The 22800-nt window shown below is 37.9% G+C and overlaps 2 protein-coding genes across 8 annotated transcripts; one reads left to right on the forward strand and one right to left on the reverse strand.

Moving 5' to 3' along the window:
- The first annotated feature begins 758 nt into the window (after positions 1–758).
- Positions 759–9862, forward strand: cep68 (centrosomal protein 68). Of its 7 annotated transcripts, none has more exons than XM_056257128.1 (7): positions 759–907; positions 4007–4422; positions 6334–7755; positions 7837–7959; positions 8496–8592; positions 9097–9225; positions 9770–9862. In XM_056257128.1, the coding sequence occupies exons 2-7, from the start codon at positions 4087–4089 to the stop codon at positions 9781–9783; spliced, it is 2121 nt and encodes a 706-aa protein (XP_056113103.1). In that variant the 5' UTR covers positions 759–907; positions 4007–4086; the 3' UTR covers positions 9784–9862. The 7 variants fall into 7 exon arrangements, with proteins under 7 accessions (XP_056113103.1, XP_056113102.1, XP_056113104.1 ...); XM_056257127.1 differs by having other exon boundaries at positions 4040–4422; XM_056257129.1 differs by having other exon boundaries at positions 4040–4422; positions 9773–9862.
- A 1791-nt stretch (positions 9863–11653) lies between these two features.
- Positions 11654–22559, reverse strand: rab1ab (RAB1A, member RAS oncogene family b). The gene is made up of 6 exons (XM_056257134.1): positions 22387–22559; positions 19544–19616; positions 19184–19279; positions 18369–18464; positions 18100–18231; positions 11654–12892 (listed from the first exon to the last, which is right to left on the reverse strand). Exons 1-6 carry the CDS (start codon positions 22398–22400, stop codon positions 12695–12697), a joined length of 609 nt encoding a protein of 202 aa, XP_056113109.1. The 5' UTR covers positions 22401–22559; the 3' UTR covers positions 11654–12694.
- Positions 22560–22800: the final 241 nt, after the last annotated feature.

Consider the following 22800-nt stretch of genomic DNA (forward strand, 5'->3'; position numbering starts at 1 on the left):
ATGCCCAAATTTAAATTTTGGTCATTAGTTAAAAAGCAAACAATTTTAAAACGACAATTAGATAAGCATGAATGAGCTTAATTTATTCTAATTGCTTAGCCTTTTGTACTGCATTGAAAAATATTTTTCGTAATCTGTTGCTATGGAAATATTCAGATGATAGATGAACTCTAAAATCTATTAACTTTATTTGTGTGTTTTTATATGCATTTTACCTCCATGTACGTTTTTCCACTATCCTTTAACCGTTATTATCTTGTTACCGATGTGTCTGTGTGTCTGCTTACAATTAAATCCAAAGTATCTGTGTCTCTGATTTACATGCATAGGCTACACATTTTCCTGCGTGTGACGGATAATTATTTGTTGATAGTAATAATGTAACTGTAATTAACATTTAATTGCAAGGATTTATACCTAATAATCAAACTGAATCCAAACACAACAATGACTATAATTTTTTTTTTTTAAATCCTAATCAAATCATCACAAACTACTGTGATTGGTTGGTTCTGAACAGCGCCAAGAAATGTAACATGTATGGCGTGACAAGGCGTTATTTCAGCAGTGGTCTGGACAACAATTCATACCAGAATAATGGTAACAACAACAACAGCAAAATAAATAAAAAAAACTTTAATAAAAATATTGGTATTTTACGCCACATTGTCATGCACATGCGCATTAATAAGTAACTTGAATTTTGGCTCGTGCAGATCTCCCTCGTTTTATGTCGCTATTGGCTGGAGAGGCAACAGTCTGCGCTACTTAACCCGCCTCTGTGTTATGAACCGTTTCCTTAACCGCTTGGATTCCTCTACAGCGGTGTTTTATTTACCGTAATATATCTCTAGCCACATGCACGTTGTTCATCGAGCTGTCGATGGACTTTCCATAGCCAAAAACGGTACGTAAACAGTGTAAGATCAATTACTCTGGGTGTTTTAGCCATGAAAGCCAAGTGAAAGCGATGTCGACATAGCTGTGAAGCCGCTGTATGATATTTCTGGCTGATACATAATGGCATAACATTAATCACTTTGTTTCTTGCTGCTGTTTGTTTGTGACTGATACCCAAATACATTTTATCATTCGGTTATCGATGCATGCCACAGTTTTCAATTAGGAATATGTACTTTATTCTATTCAAATAGGTACTGGTTGAAGATTGTGGCTTACTAAACAAGTAGATTGTATATTGTGAATTATAAATTGTGTGTTTTATATTTGAATCGATTTAAAAGCTTTTTTCTTCGGTTTCTTATTGTATAATACATACACTGTGTGCCGTCCATATATATATATATATATATATATATGGTGCAGTCTCTACTAGGCATTTGTTTGATGACTGGGTTGCCATAGTAACTGCCAATCAAGCCTATATATGACTTTCTATAATCTATAGGATTTCACACTGCTTTATTTGATCTAGTATCATTGTAGCCCACAGGATCTTGCTGGCTTTTTATGTCCACAAAAAACATATTGATGTCAGTAACAATTATGCGAACCGACTAGCCGTGTGTTATAATACCAACAAGTATTATATTAAAAGTAAAAGTCCATGAGGGTTTTGTGGTGAAGACACATGATTGTCTTTGTTTGCATTGCAAGCAGGCTACGATTTAAATGTACCCACGTGATCACCTCTCATGACATGCCGTTTTCTGTTGGTCGCCATGGAAGCCAGAAGCAACAGCCAATTAAAAAACAGTGCCTGCCTATACCACAGAGAAATACAAGAAACCGCTTTGTCTGCACTGTTGCATTTATCAGAGTTCATCTGACACATATTCATACAACTATATTTTGTCAGTGTAGAGTGAGTATTATTTGATTATTTAATCATTTGTTGTTTAAAGTGCCCCTATTATGGATTTTTGAAAATGACCTATCATGTAGTGTGTAACAGCTCTAAGTGAATGAAAACATCCTGTAAAGTTTTAAATCTGAAAGTGCACCACATATAAAGTTATTGTCTTTCGAAAGTAAGAGTCGACTCTGAGTCAATGAAATGAATCGTTTTTCAAACGAGTCATAAGCCGTTTCGTTGTGACGTCAAGACGAAACATTAGCATATTGCCCGCCCACTTAAGGCGCGCGCAGACACCAGGGAAAACTTGAACCCCCTCAAACCGGCAGCTGATTCCTGTGGACACTGGATAGCATCATGTCGAGAAGACGCTGTGCTCTACAATGTGAAGGTAAAGGCAGTTTTTTTTACACTGCTCAAGGACGAGCATGTGAAGAATCAGTGGTTCAAATTAATCTTTACCGATACCAGCAGTATAGTCCTAAACTTTTGCTGTGTTCCCTTTATTTTACTGACTACTTCTCATATCTCGGAGTTCAATGCAGGATTCGCAAATCGCCCGCTCTTGAAAGATGGTGTTCAAAATACTTCGTTTTGAGTTTTATGGCGCTTTTCCATTACCAGTACCAGCTCGACTCGACTCGACTCGCCTTGGCTCGCCTCGACTCGGCTCGCTTTTCGCTCCGTTTTCCATTGCAGAAAGTACCGCCACAAATAGTACCCGGTCGTCATAGCGACGCCTTTCGTTCCTCGTTGCCCCATCAAGCTCTCGCTGGATCCTCTCTTCAGCAACCAAACAAAGGAATGTCTGCACCTCCTCGTTTGACCACGGCGTATTCTTCCGAGTTGCCATAATAATAGTAGTAAGTTTAGTAACTAGGCCTATCTCTGGCCAAACTATTTAAAAATGGCGGGGTTATTCTGGATACTCCATCTGGCGCGTGCAATGATGACGCAGATTCTCTGTGACCAATCAGCAGTCGGCATTGTTTTCACGTCACATTTTAGTATCGCCTTAGCTCGCCTCAGCTCGCTTAGAACCTCGCCGGAGGTGGTACGAAAAAAAGTACCCGAAAGCAGGTACAGGTACAACTTATACACAGTGGAAAACCAAACAAAGTCGAGTCGAGTCGAGTCGAGTCGAGTCGAGTCGAGCCGAGCCGAGCCGAGGCGAGGCGAGCTGGTACTGTGTAGTGGAAAAGCGCCATTATATTGTGTTGGTCTCCTGCTAACTGGTTAACTCCCATTATTACTGTCTTACTGAAATACTTCTGCTAATCAGTTGTGGGCCACTATTACCTAAAACTGTGTCTATTAATGCAGTTTGTCTGTCGTTCTCACTACTTTGAGGAAAGATTAAGCATGGAGCAAGATTTGTTTTACCAACGTTTGTGTTACATCAGTCTTTCACATTAGAGCTCGGTGTATGCACTGTTATTGATACAGTTTCCACGTTCACCGCAATAAATTAGAAAAATAATACTCTGTAAATAAATAAGTAGACCTACAAGTAAAATACTCGGTTTATTAATGGACATGCACTTGTTAATGCTGATGGTGAGGAATTACAGTTGCAACATCTCATAATGTACCTCAAACTGAGTAGTGTATCACTTAGAAACGTCCTTCTCGAGTTGTCCGTGCGATGGGGGTTCGGGTTGAATGAATAGTTCTTCCAGTATTTTATCATCGGACTCGGATTGATATGATAAAATCGACGTCATTGTACGTTACTGTGTTTAGTTTACGGTGTAGGAAGCCTCAGTACAGCTGATGTTGTTATGGCAATGGGCGTTTTTGTTTTACGCGGTAGACCAATCACAACAGACTGAGCTGTCTTGGCCAATCAGAGCAGAGTAGTTTGCGGAAAGGAGGGATTTAGAGAGATCGATTCATCTGACGAGTCGTTTGAGAATCATTGAAAATGTGGTGATGTGAAAATGTATATTATGAGAAAATTAAATAGTTTTCTGTTGTAGGAGACTCCAAAACAACATTAGGAAACTTTAAAATAGCATAATAGGGGCACTTTAACAACAAAATTGAGCATTCATGACAGAGCATTCTTGAATTTAAGGCAAGCCTGAACATGTAGATAATGACCTATTACAGTAAATGAGCCCTGCATCATGTTAGACTACACACATCACAGAGCCTCCTTCTGTGATCATTCAAGCCTTTGTTTTGCAGTGTTTAAAACACAGTGTGGTTATGACCTTTTAGCTGTCGCTCTCGACAAATGAGGAACTACAAAATCTGGAAGTGGTGCAATGGCTCTCGGAGTTGACAAGTCTTTATCAGACACCTCTTCGCAGATGGAGAACAAGAGCTATGGGTGGTGGAAGACCAGGACCCCAGAGTTCATTCGCAGCGGTCACTCTAAACCCCTCAGTCAAAGGGCAATTGAGAGGACAAGGCTTGCAAATGTCCTGGGGACCAAAGACTCAGACACAGAGAGGAGTGGCTGCAAAAAGACAGTCACAATGGCACCTGTTTCCAGGTATATGACAGACAGAAGCCTCTATACCATGAGAAAACCACTGATCTCCACACAATGCCAGATTCCCATCCTGAAGAACTCATCCACACATGAAGACTCAGAGATGGTAAGAATCTAATGACGCAGTTCATGTTGAACCAGGAACTATTTACTACCACTATTTACTAACTGAAACAATAAAAGAGGATTATATTGCTTTATTTTTTTCTGAACTTTGAAATGCTAGTCTTATATAGGGCTCCAGACTGCGACTAAAATTTTTGAAAATGAAACAACAATATTTTTCAAATTAGTTTGGAAAGCTTTGTGTGAGTCCAAATGTTAAGAGTGCGAACCAGGGTTTCCTGAAGACAGCAACAAACAGAGCACAAGCTGTGTTGTCCGATTCGCAAACTGTTGACGTTTTTTTTTCTTTTTAAAATCAGTGAGATTTGTGAATCTGTTTCAAACTTGTTTGTGAGTTTGTGGATGTGAATGTTCAGAGCTATTACTGTGCCACAACTGACTCTATCACTGAACCATAAGTCGTTATTTTTGGTTAGGTCTCGAAATGAACCATTGTTACTTCTAATTGTGTTTGATGTTCTAAATGGTATTTTAAAATATTACGATGTTTACAAAACCTATATGATTGGTCATGGTTTATCAGAGGAAGGCCCAATTCGCCTTTGGCTAAGCCACACCCTAAAATGTAGATTGACCAATCACAGCGCAGCCAAGAACGAGCTCCCACAGAGGTCCGACACTTTTTCACAGCGCTCCATTGACTTTAACACAGGCGTCTCATATTTTTGGTCTCGGCAGGCTATTACCGTCGTAGTTTTATCAAAAAATATGATTAAGCGTTCGTTGTGCCTGGGGCATTTGTAACACAGATACGCGTTTCCCAGAGAGGTTGGAGGGGGGTGTCCGTTTTTTTTCCTTCCCAAAACCGAAGTCAAATCCTGACAAGTGTCGTCTTTGGATTAAACTGTGTGGACGTCCTCACAGTCAGCTACGTTAAACCCCTCAACAAGCTCACTTGTGTGCTCTAAAGTAAATGTTGCTTTTAACCTTAATGTGAAGTTATACTAATTAGACCGTGTTATGCTGTTAGGTTATGATTTCGGTTCTCTAACGTTAACGTTACCCTAATTAATGAAGAATGGTGCTAGCAAGCAAGCTTAGCGATAAGTTATCACGTAACGTTAACGTAAGTCAGGATTGTATGTTTTGAGTAGCGGCTGGATGTTAGCTAACTTTGTTATTCAAGATACAAACACCTAACGTTAATGTTACAGACACGCTGTGGTAGTTTTGAAGGTGACTAACGTTACCGCCACCGTGTTGCCACAGTCCAACATTATTGTTTAAATTTCTTTAAAAAAATGACCAAATTTGAAAGGTGAGACTTTGTTTAATATGAAAAGTAACCTGGTCTGTCAGCCTGTTGTCAGTCTCCTCTCTGCTCTGCGATGTATTTTTCACTGCTTGAGAACATGGTGTGTGCGTGAGAGCGGCGTAGTAGCTTGACGGACATAGCGACAGTAACTAAGGGGGGCGGGGCTTAGCCAAAGGTGAATTGTAATGTCCGGGAACATTGAAACTTGTAAAAACAATATACACACTACTGTTTTTTTGCATCAAGTTGATCAAAATGGTTTCAACATTGATAATAAGAAGAAATGTTTAATGAGCAGCAAATCATCATATTAGAATGATTTCTGGAGATCATGTGACGCTGAAGACTTGAGTAATGATGCAGAAAATTCCGCTTTTCTGTGAAATATTAATACATAGAAAGTTATTTAAAATTGTAATACTATTTCACAGTATTACTGTTTACTGTATTTTTAATCAAATAAACGTAGCCTTGGTGAGCACAAGAGACTTCTTTCAAAAACATGAAAAAATCTTACCGCCCCCAAACGTTTGAATGGTAATGTTTGTTTAATTAAAGGAGCCAATGACTTTCTGGTTATGTTTTAGTCTACATTTTAGGATTTCCTATTAACATTTCCTTTTTTCCCCTCCTCAGATCAGTTACAAAGCAGATTCCTCTAAAGAAAAGGACCAAAGTCTGGCCAAAGAGTCATTCAGAAGGATCACACAAGCTTCTCCATATTATAAATCCTCCCCCACATTATCCAGAGAAGACCTGGATACTTCCATGAATGTATCGGACCTCAGACTAGGGTCATGTGATGGGGATCCTATTTTTACCACTTCAGCTGCCAAACGCAGTCTGTCCAGTCCCCCTTCAGCTTCCTTGAGCCTTACAGAACCCCCAGTGCCTAAGTGGATGTCCACTCCTAGAAGCACCTCTCACTTGTCCAATCATACGTCTCGTTTCACGAGAAAGGTAAAAACAAGAACAGGTGAGATGACGGACACAGGAAGAGATTCTCTTCTTAACACAGGATCTTCTGAGTTTTATAGTAAGAACCATCAACGTGGGTTCAAACACATGTCGCCTCATCAGGCCAACTATTGGGCCTGTGCCATCCCCAACTCCATGCCACCCTCCCCAAACCGCAATTCCCCCAGCTGGGATCCTGAAAAGGAATACCAGGCACTCCTGGACTACACATACCCTCTGAGACCCAACATCACAGGCACATGGGGTTCAGCAGATGGAGATCTTCTCTCACAAAATGATCCGTTGTTGCAAGACTCAGGCATTGAGTTGGACCGCTTTTGCAGCTCTTCCACCTTGTCCTGTTTGGACCTATCCCATACAGGGACTCGGCAGAGATGCTTTAGTCCAGGAACAGGTCGAAAGTCAACTGAGTTTCCTGCTCTAAACAAATCACACTCAAAGTCCTCAGATGGTATCATGTCCAGTAGCCTGTACTCCTCACTAGACCAAACTGGCTTGTCAATTGAGAGTCTTGACTGCGACAGGAAGCCAGTGGGTCATTACCGTAAATTTGGCATCTTCTCAACCTTCAGATCTGTCCCCACTTTCATTAGTTCAACACACGTCCTTACTCGTCCTAATTCGCAAGACGAGTTAGACGAAGAGTTCCTTCGCCTACCAGAACATCTACAGGAACTTCAGGTGCTTTCACAGCAACTGAGGGACATTAGTGACCAGATAAGCCAACCGGTCATCACCAGCTGGGAATCCCTGGAGAGCGAGATTACCTCCGTCAGATCACCAACGGTTCAAGTGGGAAAGCATGAACCATTGATGGAAGAAAGGGGCGATGAAGACATTGAAGCGAGGAGGGGATCTGTTTCTGAAGTTCCTCTTACACCTGAGGATCATTTAGAGAAAGCAAAGGAGACTGCTGTCAGAATCCAGATGATAAGTCGAGACGTGAATAGAAGGAACCTGAGGGAGGTGGAAGCTATTATGGATCAGCTGAGCGGATTGTCAATGTCAGAGCTTCAGAGGACAATACAAACAGACCAGGATAAATATGAGACCCAGGAGTCACTAATGCAGCACATACAGGTGAGTAGACTTTTCTCTTCTGATTGCAAAGTTCTGAGATGGCTGAGAATTTATGAGAACTGTTACATCCTTTCTCAACAGGTATTTTGCTCAAACCTAGAAAAGCTGATTCAGTGGCTGCACAAGGTGGTAGAGAAGGTAGATTTTCTATCTCCTCCCATGGTTGAATTGGAGAGCGTCAAAGCCTCCTTGGCTGACTACAAGGTTTGTAAACTACACTACCATTCAAAAGTTTGGGGTAGGTACGATTTTTTTTTTATTGAAAGAAAGCAATGTTTGTTCCCCAAAAATTGTTGTTTTAAATTGTAATAACGTTTCACAATATTACTGTTATTACAGTATTTTTGATCAAATAAATGCAGCCATGGTGAGCATAAAAAAAAACTTATTTAAAATACATAATGGCCTGGTTTCACAGACAGGGTTTAGATTAAGCCAGGATTAGGTCTTAGTTCAATTAGGGCATTTAAGTAGCTTTTATAAACGTACGCAAGAAAAATCTTGAGACAAAACAATGGCACTGACATATTTGAAGATATGTCAGTGCAAGTTGCTTTTAGTTAAGACAGTTTAAACAAGCATTTTAGTCTGGGACTAGCTTTTTCTGTTTGTAAGCTTACTGACCTCAAACTTTTGAATGGTAGTGTATATGCATCTTATATAGCAATAAGAAATAATCATTTTATTCCAAAAGAAGTTCGTTCAAAAAGTACATGACTGCATCACATGATATTTTTCAGAGTTTTCAGGAAGAAGTTCAGGCTCATAAGCCCCTCACAGCAGATGTTCTTCAGACTGGAGAGATGCTTTTGCATTGCATGAATTCAGCCTCTCCGTGTGAGTCTTATTAGCTCTATCAAACTGTAATACAATAAGATAATGTAATTGTTTTTTAAAGAACAGCAAAAACATCTCTCTACAATTCAGCTGCTGTAGTGAATACCGAATTAGCACAACTCATAAAAGCTGCATTTTGTTACTGAACCCTCAGTTGTGGTGAAATTATATTTTAAATTAGAAGCATTAGAGCTTTTTATCTTTGTTTCTTGAACATTCGGTACACTTCCACAGTTGTGTACAGCTTCTCAGTTTTGGACATGTTGTGCAGTGTAACCCAATACTCAGTCACATCGGACAGAAACAGGAAACTGCAGCCATGCATGCATGAATTAGAGAGCCGTGCTGTTACCTAGCATTCTCCATTTCTGCGTTCACATCAACACCATTACTTTCGTCAACACATCACTAGTATTTAGATGTTCTAATACTGCTGCTCATATATATATATATATATATATATATATATTTTTTTTTTTTTTTTTTTTTTTTCTGATCCTACAGTTCTGAAAGACACACTGGTGCTAATAGAGAGGCAGTCTCACACACTGGAAACTCATTCAGAGTATCTTTTCTCCTCTATTCTGTCAGCCATGGACTGCCTCACTGACCCCAGATCTGAGGAAGCATCAGGTAACGCTCTACGATTATAGTGCCCTCTAGTGTCATCACATGGTTAAATTACTATAAATGGATGACTGAATATGCTGCAGTGATGACATTCTTTGTTGGCCAACATAGAAGTTGAATAGTATTTCTCCACTGGATTCCTAGATTTCGGATTATTGCAGACAATAAGCTTTGTGACCTGTTGTTTTGTGATTCTGTTTTATTGAATCGATAATCCTTTTATCATAAAAATGTTTAGGAATTTTGATGCCTAAAAACAATGGCAGAAGTAAAAAAAAGCTAGTGCTATAATGCTGCGTCCACGCCATGTCGTAATTACAAAGCTTGTATTAAACACAGACTTTATTTCAGGCATTTAACCAAAAACTCATTGACTTAAGGACGATGGAAGCTGAAGTGCTAAAATTCTGATTTCTGGGTTTTGGTCTACAAGAATATTTCCTCCCTGCAGCACTCTATTAGAATTTCTACAATATACAGTTCATTATTCACATTTTCCCCTGTGACTTTCGCCTCTTTTGATTATTTTTTCACTCTTTCTCCCCAGAAGCAATTTCCTGAGAACTATTAGGAATCTGGGAAGGCAAATATCTGGTCCGCACACTGTCTTCACTGAGACGTCTTTTTTTGGGTGTTTTCACATGAAAAACACTTGTAACTTGACTCATGTCGCCATTATCTTTGTTTTACATGTTTACTGTATCCAGAACTAGTGTTATGTGCTGTCACATGCTTGAGTTATGTCACAACATACTTTTTTGATCCACTTCAAATGTTGACTACTGCATTTTAACATATTCATGTCAGAAAATGTCCTGAGATGGCCTAATTTAGTAATGCTGTTTTACAGTAATACAACTCTGCGGAAGAGGTGCACATATGTGCCAATCATGATTGTGATCTCAGATTATTATTACCTTATTAAGTTTTAATGGAGGACAGCCCAGCCTTCATTAGCATCTCTGCAGCTTTAGTTTCCTTCTGAGTAACCTGTGCCTCGAAAATGTTTTGTATTTTTTGACTGATTATTAGTGTCAGAATGGTATAATGATGAATATATGAATAATCTGTTGGATGAGCATTCATACTCGACTGTTCACCCAAAAATGAAAATTGTAATCAATCACTCACCCTCGTGTTATTCTAAAACTGTATGACTTTCTTTTGTTGAATGTAAACGTGTGTCTCAGTGTTTTTGTTGATTTTCTCTACACAATATAAGTCAAAGGGGTTCAATGTTGTGTAGTTACCAACATTATACAAATATCTTCTTTTGTGTTCCACAGAAAAGAAAGCTTAGAAAGACATGAGGGTGAGCAGATGATGACAGAATTTTCAATCATGTATGAACTAAACCTTTATGGTGAAAGCAATGACAGTATGTCAGCATTTGGATATCTCAAAGGAACAAAATGCAATAAATAAATGATGGTGCATAATGCATGTGGAATGGACTCAGCTGAAAGAATGTGACGGCAAACTAAACAAAACCTTGAGGCAGAAAGTTTTGGAGAACTTCAACTGTAGAGATCACAGACTGATGTGTAACTGTTTTGCATTTATGTATAAACTTTTTAACAATAAACGGTTTCCTTTTTGATAGTTTTCTTGTTTTTGTCTTGTTTTTTTAGTTAAGTTAAATATAGATTTTTCTGTAGGTTTCGATGAGGATACTTGATTAAATGCAAAAATACTCAATTACTTACAAGTATGTACATAATGTACTGAAGTATTCCCATTCATGCATACAAATTCACATAGGACTGGTTTCACAGACAGGGCTTAAATTAAACCAGGATTAGCTCTGTTCAATTAGGTCATCTAAGTAGCTTTTATAAACATGCCTTAGAAAAATAACATTACTGGTGTGCATCTTGAGAAAAAACAATGGCACTGACATATTTTAAGATGCAGTTTGTCAGTGCAAGTTGCTTTCAGTTAAAACAGCTCAAACATGTATTTTAGTCTGTGAAACCAGAGGATACTGTATTAAAAGAAGTTTTTTTTTAATCCTAAACATTAAATCAGTTATTTCAGAAGGTGGATCCATAAACCAGTGTTATTGTAAACTAAAGCTACTAAAGATTTTGTTCATTAAAAAAATTATATATTATATATAAGCTGAAAAACTCTGGACTAACTGGAATAAAATAAGTTTACGCTGAATTACTAATACTGAATTGGAATTAAAATAAAACATTTAGAAAATGCCAAAAGCAACAAAAAAAATGCAATGAAAATTTAAAATATGAAAAATAATTCTAATTATTAATAAACACCATGATGGTATATAAATACTAAAATATGAATGAACTCCTTTTGGAGTGTTGTAAGGGCTGTGTACTGCAACAAGCTTAAAATCCATATCTGGGATGTAAAATATACATCCAAAACAAAAAAATATATATAAACTAGACAAACAGTTTCCAAGTTCATTCAAAAAATGAATTAATTTGTCTTTATTATGAAAAAGAGAACATAGTGTTTGTCACATATGCAAAATGTGAATTTGTTGCTTTCAATGTATTCCGCAGATAAATGGCCAATATTAAGAGACTGTAGATTGGAACAATATATTTGCATATAAATGTTGAATAAATAAAACACAAAGGGTTTCTACATGTCCCACCAAGAATTGCAGACATACTGATATTGTACAGTATGGTCGTACAATATTTATTTATATTTTTGATAACTGTTACACATTGCGCAACAAAACTACAAGTCTGCAGCCACAGCTTAATAAAAAAGGTAAAACTACTCAAATCATGTATTTAACTCTACAGAGTTGTCAATTCAGATCTTATATATATATATACATACATACACACACATAATGTATATGTACATATATTTTACTAAACAGATGTTGGGCTGGGAACCACCGCTGTCCGGTTGATCGCAACAACAGACTGACAAAACAATCTGTGGGGACAGAAACCTACACATGCAAATATCAACAGTAAAATAATCAACAAGTAAGAATAAAGTAAGAAAAGGACAGAAAAACAAAACGTCATTGAATTTTGACCACAGACCAGCCCTGCAGTAGGAATGCAGTGAGATAAATACACACATTATTCTTAGAAACCTGCAACACAGAGGATTTAAAATCGTTGAGTGAAAATGAAATCCATCCTTTTTTGATGTGGGGTTGGTTAAAAGCAGCCCCTGACAGACGGCAGGGGTGAAGGGGACTGACCGTTACCAAATCTCATCAGTTATAGTTTGTGAAAAGCCGGGGAGGGGGCAGCAGATTTTTGAATGTTTTTGGTAGTGCGGCTACATACAGTACAACTTGGATAACTTTAATTGTTGCCTGTTTCACACTCTCTTTTATTCTTTCTATTCTCCATATTCACTCTTTGCTCCATAACAAATGATCTATTCCCCTTTCTTTCTCCTATTGTGGGGGCTCTTGCTCCAAGATCCATGGGCCGAGGTGAGGGGGGGGGTCGAGGTTGAGGGGGTCTCAGCAGCAGCCTCCAGATGCAGGCTTCACCGGAGTGCTCTGGATATTCACCTTAGACTTCTCAGAACCTCCAGTTGTGGCTCCGGGGCCCATTCTCTTCTTGATCTCAGCAGCCATGGTCATGAAGGCCTGCTCCACATTGGTAGCATTCTTAGCGCTAGTTTCCAAGAAAGGAATGCTAAGGGAATCAGCAAATTCCTAGAGATAAACCAAGCAGTTATTTCTTTTAGAACATTGGAAAAGTGAACAACTGCAAGTCTTATGTGCATTTAGGCTCTGCTCCAAAACTAGTGAGCTGCCCATGTAGGCAGAAATTTAAGGCACACTCCCGACCATCATTGTACAGCATCATTAGCCTACTATGGTACTTGTACTGAGGGGAAGCACCGTCGAGAAGCAAGCAGAGAAAAAAGGTAACGCTTCCTTTTACAGTCCTGTTACCCATGTACTAACTATGTACTTATTATAGTAATTACAATTACTGGGTAATAACTAGGCACTAACAATGAACCTACCCCTAAACCTACCCCTAACCCATGTACTTACCTTATATTAGCCAGTACTTTCTAGGTAAGTACACTGTAAGTACACGTAAGTACTGTACTGTAAAAGGAAGCGTTACCAGAAAAACTGCATTTTGTCATGATTTAGGAAGGTACTCTAAGAAAGTGTACAAATAAAGATAATTTGAGATGTTTAATTACTATTTGAGCTTTGGGATTGCTAGACGAGGTCTTAATGAACTAATTTTTGCATATGATAATTACACTTTTTTTTTCTAAAGCTGTAATTCCTACAGATCTTTTCTCTAATCAGCAGATGACAGAATTCTACACCTAACACCTAGAATAGATCAATATCCAGAAACAACTCATATTTACAGGGTTTTTTTTCAACTGCTTACACACCTTAAAATCCTTACTTGTCACACAATTTCTGAAACCTGACACTCAAACACCAGAACCACACATCAAATTTGCAAAACCATACACCAATTCTTGGCCTTCGACTCAGTTTTCAATTTCATAAAACACTTTTTGCAAACCACAACACACAATTCTCTATGTAACACACAAAAATCTAACAGGAAGTATCTTGATTTCCTTTTTCAAACACAACCTATCAAAATGCCACACTAATTCATCAGTGCCTCACACTAACTCAACTCCTCACATGTGCAAACACTCATTGCTTTACTTAACACCAACCAATCATGGCTTTAGAATAGGCTAAAGGTCAAGTTATAGGTTTTTCGGACTGTGTAATACTGTATTCACAACCACAAATGCTTACAGTAAAAAAAAAAGAAAAAAGGTTTCAATCTTGCTTTCGTGTTTACCGTGAATTTTTCAACATCTCTCTGCCAATTACTAGGGCTGTCACTTTTGTGAAAAAATCCTGATAGATTTTTGAGACATAAATGTTCATTGAATCGATTGTAAAATCGATTTTCCATGTCTAAAGACTAGGGGTGTGACGAGACGCTTATCTCACGAGACGAGACTAGACACGAGATTGGGTTCACGAGAACGAGACGAGACGAGATTTTTGCACAATTTTTCAGAAATCCTCAATGACAAAATTCATGGCTGGAAAAATAGTATGCAGGTGCATTTTTCAATGTTTTAACTAATAATCTTCTAATGCATGTCATTTCAGGTCTACTTTATGAGTATGAATTATCAAATGCATTGAAAGAAAACAATATTCAAGCACTGTAAAAGGTTTTTATTGACTGGCTTTTCTCCTGTATAATTTCACATTAGTCTCTTCAGACCTTACTGTACATTTAAGAGCTTTCAGAACTTCTGATTGAGGCTGTGTGTGACCTCCTAACTGAACTCCTTTTAACACACATTTAACAGAGAAATAAAAACCGTATAAATAACAAAAATAAATAACTGTTTTCTCTTAGTCTTATTAAGTGCAAACAATAAGTGCGAGTGCAACCATAATCAAAGTTAGCACACAGACTCTTTATAATTGTTGTGAAATTGCGGTTTTATTTTGCACCGGCAGTTATAGGGTTAATGCGGTGAGTTGGGAAAAGGCCGAGAGAAACGAGGCTGGTGTGTTTGTCTCTACAGTTGTTCTTGCGTTCCGATTATAAGTTCAGAAACGGAGCCTCCCTTGTCTGTTGTCCTTTGTACGTTACAGTGCTCTCTCAATATTCACAGTGCAAACTGAGACCATAGCCGCAAATAAACAGTCCAGAGATGGGTATTGGGAGACAGACTATTGTATGTATATGCAGCCTAATTTGTGCGCAATGCACATCAGGGAGCTTGTGTTTTACTTTCACTTACAAATTCGTGACCGCGCGTATAGGGAGCAGCGGTGCTGAGCGCGCATTCTAAATGATAAGACATTTACCAGACGTTTAGTCTGTTGCGCAACGAATCCTCCGCCATCGTCACGCGATCAGTGAACTGTGATTCGTGCTGCACTGATTGCAACGGCAACTCGTGCTGGATGAGCAGAGCAGACTTTTGCATTAGTTTATAATGGTTTTTATTTTTTTATAAAAACAACAAAACGATAGTTTAGGCGAATGTGAGTGTAGCGGTGGAATATTAATGGGGATATCGCGAGACAGCTTTTTCACTCGACGAGAAATCTCGTCATATTTAGTCTCGCGAGATCTCGTGGCACGAGATCTCGTCACACCCCTACTAAAGACGTTTCCATTTTCAGCGCCAAATATAGGCAAATCCACGGCCAACTAACAGGCATTAGGACGAACGTAAAGAGTGCGCTTGAGACGCGCACAAGTCAGCAATATTTCTGATGATTTATTGGCATGAAGTTTCGTGCACAATGACAAACAGGAGTGCAAGATTCTCGAAAAACAATAAGCAGAGTGGACTGCCATAACATCAATGAAAAACCTTACTGCAGGCTTCAACATGGCTGTGTTTACGATTAGAAATGTCAAACAAATTTCACCTACATAGGCGATTGTAGGCCGAATCTGTATCTGTATGCATGAGACTGTCTGAATACCGGCAGAATTCACATTTTTGTTGTAAAAAGAGACACATTATGCAGAAGTATAGTATAGTTTGTATGTGTGTTTGTCAGAGCCTGCAGTTGCTGTGTGACGCGGGTTCGCTGCGGGCGTGTCGTGACGAGCTGGACGTGCTCCGAGAGAAGGCCGTTAAAATCGATTCCCTATTTTCGTTTTCGATACTTGTGTTGGTTGGTCCGATCGATTGTGCAATCGATTTTCGAAGGCAAAGTGACAGCCCTACCAATTACTTTCAATCTTGTACAGAAATGTACATAGAAGTTCATGAAAGAAGAGCTTTAAGTTTTGAATACCGTATTTTCCGCACTATACGGCGCACCGGATTATAAGGCGCACCTTCAATGAATGACCTATTTTAGAACATTTTTCATATTTAGGGCGCAACGGATTATAAGGCGCATATACTGCAGTCAAACGTTTGACTGGGTTTGCGTTATTCATCCACTAGATGTCAACAAATGTCAACAAAACAGTCAGATAAAGTCAAACTTTATTAAGCTTTCTGACAACTCCGTTCACTCCCATGGTAACGTTGTTCAAACGTTAAAGGAGAACTCCGGTCAATTTTAACATTGAGCTCATTTTTTGTAAATTTGGAGTGCTGTCAGTACAGATAACAACGACAAAAACCGGTGTTGCCTACACCGTGTTATCCTCTTTTCAAAATTTGCACCCTGTTGACTTAAACGGGGCAAGTTTTAAACCTGCTTTTAGCCTCTTAACAACCTTAATGTGTCATTACAAGTGCACAGCCATGTGAGTGAACACGGTGAATCTGACTGCAGTAAATGTGAAAGATATGAATAAAAATGATGTTTATTCAGCCAGCTCACATACCCGTATTTTCTTCCTGTTTTCGGTCGAAGTCCACAGTAGGCGATTGTCGAGTGCGCGCGCGCGATCATTGGTAACTAAGCAACAGTGGAGACTCAGACTGTCAGCTGTCAGCTGATGACGGTGCTGTGTGGTGTTCTGAGATATCAGCTCAAATGGATAGTTCATCCGAATCAGATGTTGAACACACGGAGGAGGTTTGATCGCGCGCGCGCGAACTCGACAATCAACTACTGTGGACTTCGGCCGAAAACAGGAAGTAAATACGGGTATGTGAGCTGGCTGAATAAAGAGATTATTCCTGCCTTCGTGAAAGCTCGGATCACAGTTGAGACTGATATATCAGCCCAGGCATCCACGATCCATTGGCAGATAGTGGCGTAAGTCGCCCGGCGCTGTCTCCTCGTCTTGGTGAACGTGTGTTCACCATCCATATATAAGGCGCTCCGCATTATAAGGCGCACTGTCGTTTTTTGAGAAAATTAAAGGCTTTTAAGTGCGCCTTATAGTGCGGAAAATACGGTAAGTGTGTATATGATATATCCAAAATATAAAATTGTGGCAAAGGTGTTTGGAACTTAGACAAATGTTTGCTTTTGTTTTGAGATGTGTGTTTGTGATATTTTGAAAGCAGTTCTTCATTTTGCAAGAGATGTGAGGCATTTTGCTTTTTTTTTTGGTGCGCAATTCTTGGATTTGTGTGTAAAAAAAAAAAAAAAAAAAAAAAAGAGGCATAGTTTGAAAAATGTGTCTAAGCAGTTGAAAAAAAACTCATTGTTAGTGTTTTTTTTCCATAAAAATTTAATATTTCATATGCATGTTAGTGGTGTAGTTGAGGAATTTTGCTGTAAATAAGTAAAAAGCTACTTCATATCCCCCAAAATACAGCATAAGCGTATAGAGAAGTAAATGAAAAAAATTACATATCATTTGTGTTATTTGAAATCTATACGCTCTATAAATGTTACCAAGAGTGTAAACGGGGAATAAGGAGAATAGTAATAAATATGAGTGCATTCTATGTATTCTTATGCTTATTACAACATCACGTTGTTAGCGTAGCAAGACGATAAGACTTAAGTCTATTGAAATCAGTTGTCTCCCATGCACTGTGTTGTTGCCCAAGTATAGACCTTATGTAGCCCCGCGCTCAATGTCTTTCGGTCTAAATTTTCACAGTGATCTTGCATATTTATGAATGAACGGCTCACTTTAAAATCTTCCCGGTCGACTGACATTTGTTAAGACATCTGCTTTAAACATTACAATCCTCATAATAACTTTAGTTAACTTTAAGTAACTAAGCAAATTTGGTAACTTCAGTAATTAAGTAAATCCACTTCAAAAGCTAATTAGTCCTGGACAGCAATGCCATAGACAGAAACGGAAGTTCAAAGACAATATTCTAAAGATGGCTGCGCCCTTGTTTCTCTGGAGCATAAGGTCTATACCATTCCAAATTAGTCAGTTATGAGCTCACTAGGATTGGAACAGAGTCGTAATATTGGAATAAATGGAGTAATATGGAGAAAAGCAATATTACCTTTGCCGTTGTGTAGTCCACCACTTTTTTTGTTGTTAAGTCACACTTGTTGCCAACCAATAACTTGTTAACATTTTCACTGGCATAGCGGTCAATCTCCTGTAGCCACTGTTTAACATTATTGAAGGACTCCTGAGAGCAATGGAAAACAAAAAACATTAAAACATAAATACAGTGGAGCAGAAGTAAAAACAAGTTTTGTTTCAAGGCATTTCCACAGGTGTTTAAAGTAAAATTAGGACACCTGCTTAAGGTTTGGACGAGCTCACCTGATCTGTAACATCATAGACTACAATAATGCCATGTGCTCCTCTGTAGTAGCTGGATGTGATTGTGCGAAACCTCTCCTGTCCTGCTGTATCCCACTGTAAGGGAGAAGGAATATGACGACACCAGAATCAAACATAAAAATAGGCTCTCAAAATATTATTTTAGCTATAGTAGCATTGACAGATTTTACAAATTGATTTGATTCTCTCAACTAATGCTGTAAACTATATAGACCTATATAGAGAACCCAGTTGGTGGATTACTATAATATTAATGGTTAAAATGAACAAAAAACAGTTCGTAAAGTGTGTAAAAATTACATTTATTGTTTGAATTTCATGATAAAATTGCCAGAAATTCATAGCTGAGACTTCGTTTCTTTTCAAAAGTAACAAAGCACAAAGTTATTGCTATTATATGTTGTGTAGTGAACTTTTCTTCATGCATTAACAGAAAAGAGAATAGAATAATTGCGATTTAAGAATTGATATTGGTTCATCAAAATAAGATGGGCTAAAATTGAGTAATCAATATTGTCAACCCAGCCTTATTCATAGTTAGCAGAGAAAAGCCCCTCTCGGGCATAATTTACATCACAAGATCAAGGGAAATGAGATTCTAAGATTATGTAACCAGACTGACCACTTTAAACATGGCATAGCCAAACCCTTCTCTCTCTGATGTTGATTAAAAATTAAAATTATATCATCTAAACACCAAGTGGTCACTTTTCTTCAATCATTTTCTTAAATATATTTAGCTCATCATCTTATTCACAACCATTCATTTCATTACAGGAAACAAAGGAACTCACGATTTGAAGTTTGATAGTCTTTCCGTCTAATTCTATAGTTCTTATTTTAAAGTCCACACCAATAGTGCTAATGTAGCTTTCTGTGTATGTGTCATCCTGAAAAAAAGTCAAATAACAGGTGAATTAGATGTTTCAGTAGTCAAATCTCTTTTATTCGGGTCAATTTAATTCACTATAAATGCGATATAACATTATCTTATTACTATTATATAAAATCATTTCATAAATTAAATAATTTGTATTATTAAACCTCTGCCACTTCTGACTAATGTAGATTCAAGCAATTACAAAATAATTGTAATTATGTTTAGAAAAATGTCTTCATGAGGACAAGACTAGGGAAACTTAATGTCTACTTACTGCAAATCGGAGAAGAAGGCAAGACTTTCCAACACCAGAATCACCAATCAGGAGCAGCTTGAATAAATAGTCACTGCAAGAGAAATAGCAACAAAACTTTAGAGTTTAGACCATCAATCTTTGACAGTGCATTTGTCCGAAATATACACTGTTTTCTATGTCAATAATATATTTTAAAATACAATTTATTCTTGTGACGGTAACGCTGAATTTTCAGCATCATTCCTTCAGGCGTGTCACATGATCCTTAAGAAATCATTCTAATATGCTGATTTGCTGCTAAAAAACAAACAAAAACATTTTATTATCAGTGTTGAAAACAGTTGTGCTGCTTAATATTTTTGGAAACCTTGATACTTTTTCATGATTCTTTGATAAATATAAAGTTCAAAAGAACAGCATTCATTTGAAATAGAAATCTTTTGTAACATTATAAATGTCTTTTCGGTCACTTTTGAGCAACAAATATCCTTGAATAAAAGTATTCATATAAAAAAATAAAGTCTCACTGACCCCAAACATTTGAACAGTAGTGTAATGTTAACCATTATACTGATGCAAACGGTATGGCGTACATCTCAAAAGACATGCATGAAATGAAACCAACTGTTGCTTTCTTTCACTGTATATTTCAATTTCACATTGTTTATTTTCTAGCTATACATAAGCAATGCGCTCATTAAAATCCCCCTGCAACATGTGAAATAGGTCAGACCTTTGATTATAGTTTACAACTGATGGAACTCAGCTGAAAATGCAGTAAATCAGTCACTGGACCACTTTTGCATGCAAAAAAGAAAATGTTTGTTTAACAGAGACAATGTGCTGAGGACCTCTGAGGTCGGGAAACTTGAGTAAGCTGATTAAGCATTCCACAGAGAGGGATTTTTGCCCGTTGTGCTAAATCCTCTGGCCCTATTCAACATGGCCTAAGAAAAGTCCATAGGAAGGAAATTCAGCGGATCGGCCTGGTAAAGACCAGCTCATCGACGACTCAGCAGAACAGTCTGATGTTTCCTCTCTATCCTGCCACTGAATTCAAGTCATGCTCTCCTTGTTACTGCAACAAACAATCCAGTGTAGGGAGCCACTAGACAAAAAACTGCAAGTAAAAACCCTCTGTTTGCAAACATTCTGATTTCTGTCAAACAGAATAAGTAGGTGAGGTAAAAGATCCTTTAGTTAATTATGGACTCAAAATATTTAGTTTAAAAATATTATAAATATTATGACTATAATAAACTTTTTTCACCAACAATGAGAGAGTATTAGGATAGATACATTTTAAAAGTGTATCATGCAGATCTGAAATTCTGCATCAAGTCCTACAATTGAGCTGAACATTAAAAACTGGTGTCAGAAAAGACAATAATTATGATAATATGCATGAAGTCCTACTTGCTAACCATCTTTATTTAAACCACAATTCATGTAATCTTAGGAACCACAATAAAGTCTGTAAGCACTTTAGTATTGAATCTTCGATATGATTCGCGAAGAACCGAAAGAGAAACTACTAATGAGTGTTACCCACTAAACAAGCACCATTGTAATAGCTAGGCTATTAACTATGAAAGAACATATTTCACCCCTATTCTGTCCATGTAAAATTGATGCAACAGCTGATATGAAGTCTGTTAAGCAACCGAGTTGCTTAACACTAACACTAGTGATAGTTGTAATAGACCGTGTAGCTTGTCATTTGGCATGTGACCTACACATGACTACCTTGCAAAAGGAAGGGCTGGGCACTTCAGTTCCTTGAGACATACTTCACATCTGCACATTCAGACATTTGGACAGGAGTATAGAAACCTCACAATTCAGTGCCAATGAACACAGGAAACATGGAATCAATGACAAAACACCTTTTAAGAGTATGTAAACGAGTCCCAATAAGGAAATAAAGATACCACAAATCAGACTGGTGTTGTGTAAATGTGTCTATTAAATCTTACTAAACAATCTTTAATTTCGAAGAACCAGATATAGAAACCCTGACTTTTATGTACTTACTTTAGTGTCAAAGTGTACAGTAATTAAATGTTTATGTGTTAAGCAATAAGGCACGTGATTGCATTTCTGTGTAGGAACTCCAGGTGAATGAATAAAAAGACAATGAATTACATCCAGACTACTTTAAAAGCTGTATTAACAAATTAATAAACTCGACAGACTCTGATAGTTCATCATTAGTAATTTACAAGTCCACCTTCCTGACATTGACAAAAAATAGCTAACGTTACTTAAATCAAAACCCTCTTTCTGATCAAATTGGAGATCAGCAACAGGTTACTAAAAATGTTAACGATATTTAAACCATTTATCCACTTTACCGGCTCGTCAAGATGTTTAAAAAGTAAATGAAATGCCACCCGAGACGTTAGCTTACATCAGCTAAGTTAGCCTACATATTAATTTCTACTGATGCCTCATACCTGACAGCTAAAATCTGCTTTAACGAGTGGAAATTAAAATATCACAATATAATAATTGGTAAAGGTGCGGTACGACTTACCAATGAGCTCTACTTGTCCTAAATGTAACGCGGAGGGATATTTAACTTGGCTGGGCTCCGCTATACAACAGCCGTTTAATTACAAAAGTTTTTACTAACAGTTACTGCTTTCGAGAAAGCGATGTGTTAAAAATGGTCGTCTTCAAAATCACGAAGCTTTCCGGTTTTAACCGGTGAAGTATATCAAATACCGTGATATTCTTTACTGGTAAGATTGATCACACAGCCAGTCATCATTGCTGCTGCCTGTCAAAAGTAGCTAACTTACAGGTAAATTATGAACACAGTAACGACAAACAAGCCGTGTAAAAACTCATTCACTTACTATTCAGGATTCATCGTGGACTGGGCACTGTGAAAACGGTTGTCTTCTAACAAAACAACTCCGCGGCGTGAAGAGACTAGAAACAATAACCTTTCTCCCGATTAAAAAGTAACTAGCTGGCTAGCTGCTGCCGCAAAGTCTAGTCGGTTGAAACCCAAAATGGCTGACTCTTCAACCAGGAAATAGGAACTCCTTAAAGAGATTGCGTAGGCTAAGAGGCTAAGTCGTCATCAGAACTTGTGCGGAAGTTGTAGTTCAATTTAGATGACACCTGGCCCGTGCTAAAGGAAGATGTCTATATAAAGGACTACAATACCCACATCTATTTATTAAACCATCACACACATAGACACACATCGTTCATAGAGATTTGAATCGTTCATGCAGGACTGGCGAAATCCTGCCCCCTATCAT

Source organism: Rhinichthys klamathensis, unplaced genomic scaffold (genome assembly GCF_029890125.1).
Source record: "Rhinichthys klamathensis goyatoka isolate OS25496 unplaced genomic scaffold, OSU_Roscu_1.1 h1tg000135l_1, whole genome shotgun sequence".
In the NCBI taxonomy this organism is placed as follows: domain Eukaryota; kingdom Metazoa; phylum Chordata; class Actinopteri; order Cypriniformes; family Leuciscidae; genus Rhinichthys; species Rhinichthys klamathensis.

Coding starts and splice junctions, on each gene's coding strand:
- cep68 (XM_056257128.1), top strand. CDS start 4,087: ATGGCTCTCGGAGTTGACAAGTCTTTATCAGACACCTCTTCGCAGATG. Junction 4,423..6,333: donor CACATGAAGACTCAGAGATG/GTAAGAATCTAA, acceptor TCCCCTCCTCAG/ATCAGTTACAAAGCAGATTC. Junction 7,960..8,495: donor CCTCCTTGGCTGACTACAAG/GTTTGTAAACTA, acceptor GATATTTTTCAG/AGTTTTCAGGAAGAAGTTCA.
- rab1ab (XM_056257134.1), bottom strand. Junction 19,280..19,543: donor GCCTTCTTCTCCGATTTGCA/GTAAGTAGACAT, acceptor ACTTTTTTTCAG/GATGACACATACACAGAAAG. Junction 18,232..18,368: donor TCTATGATGTTACAGATCAG/GTGAGCTCGTCC, acceptor CATTGCTCTCAG/GAGTCCTTCAATAATGTTAA.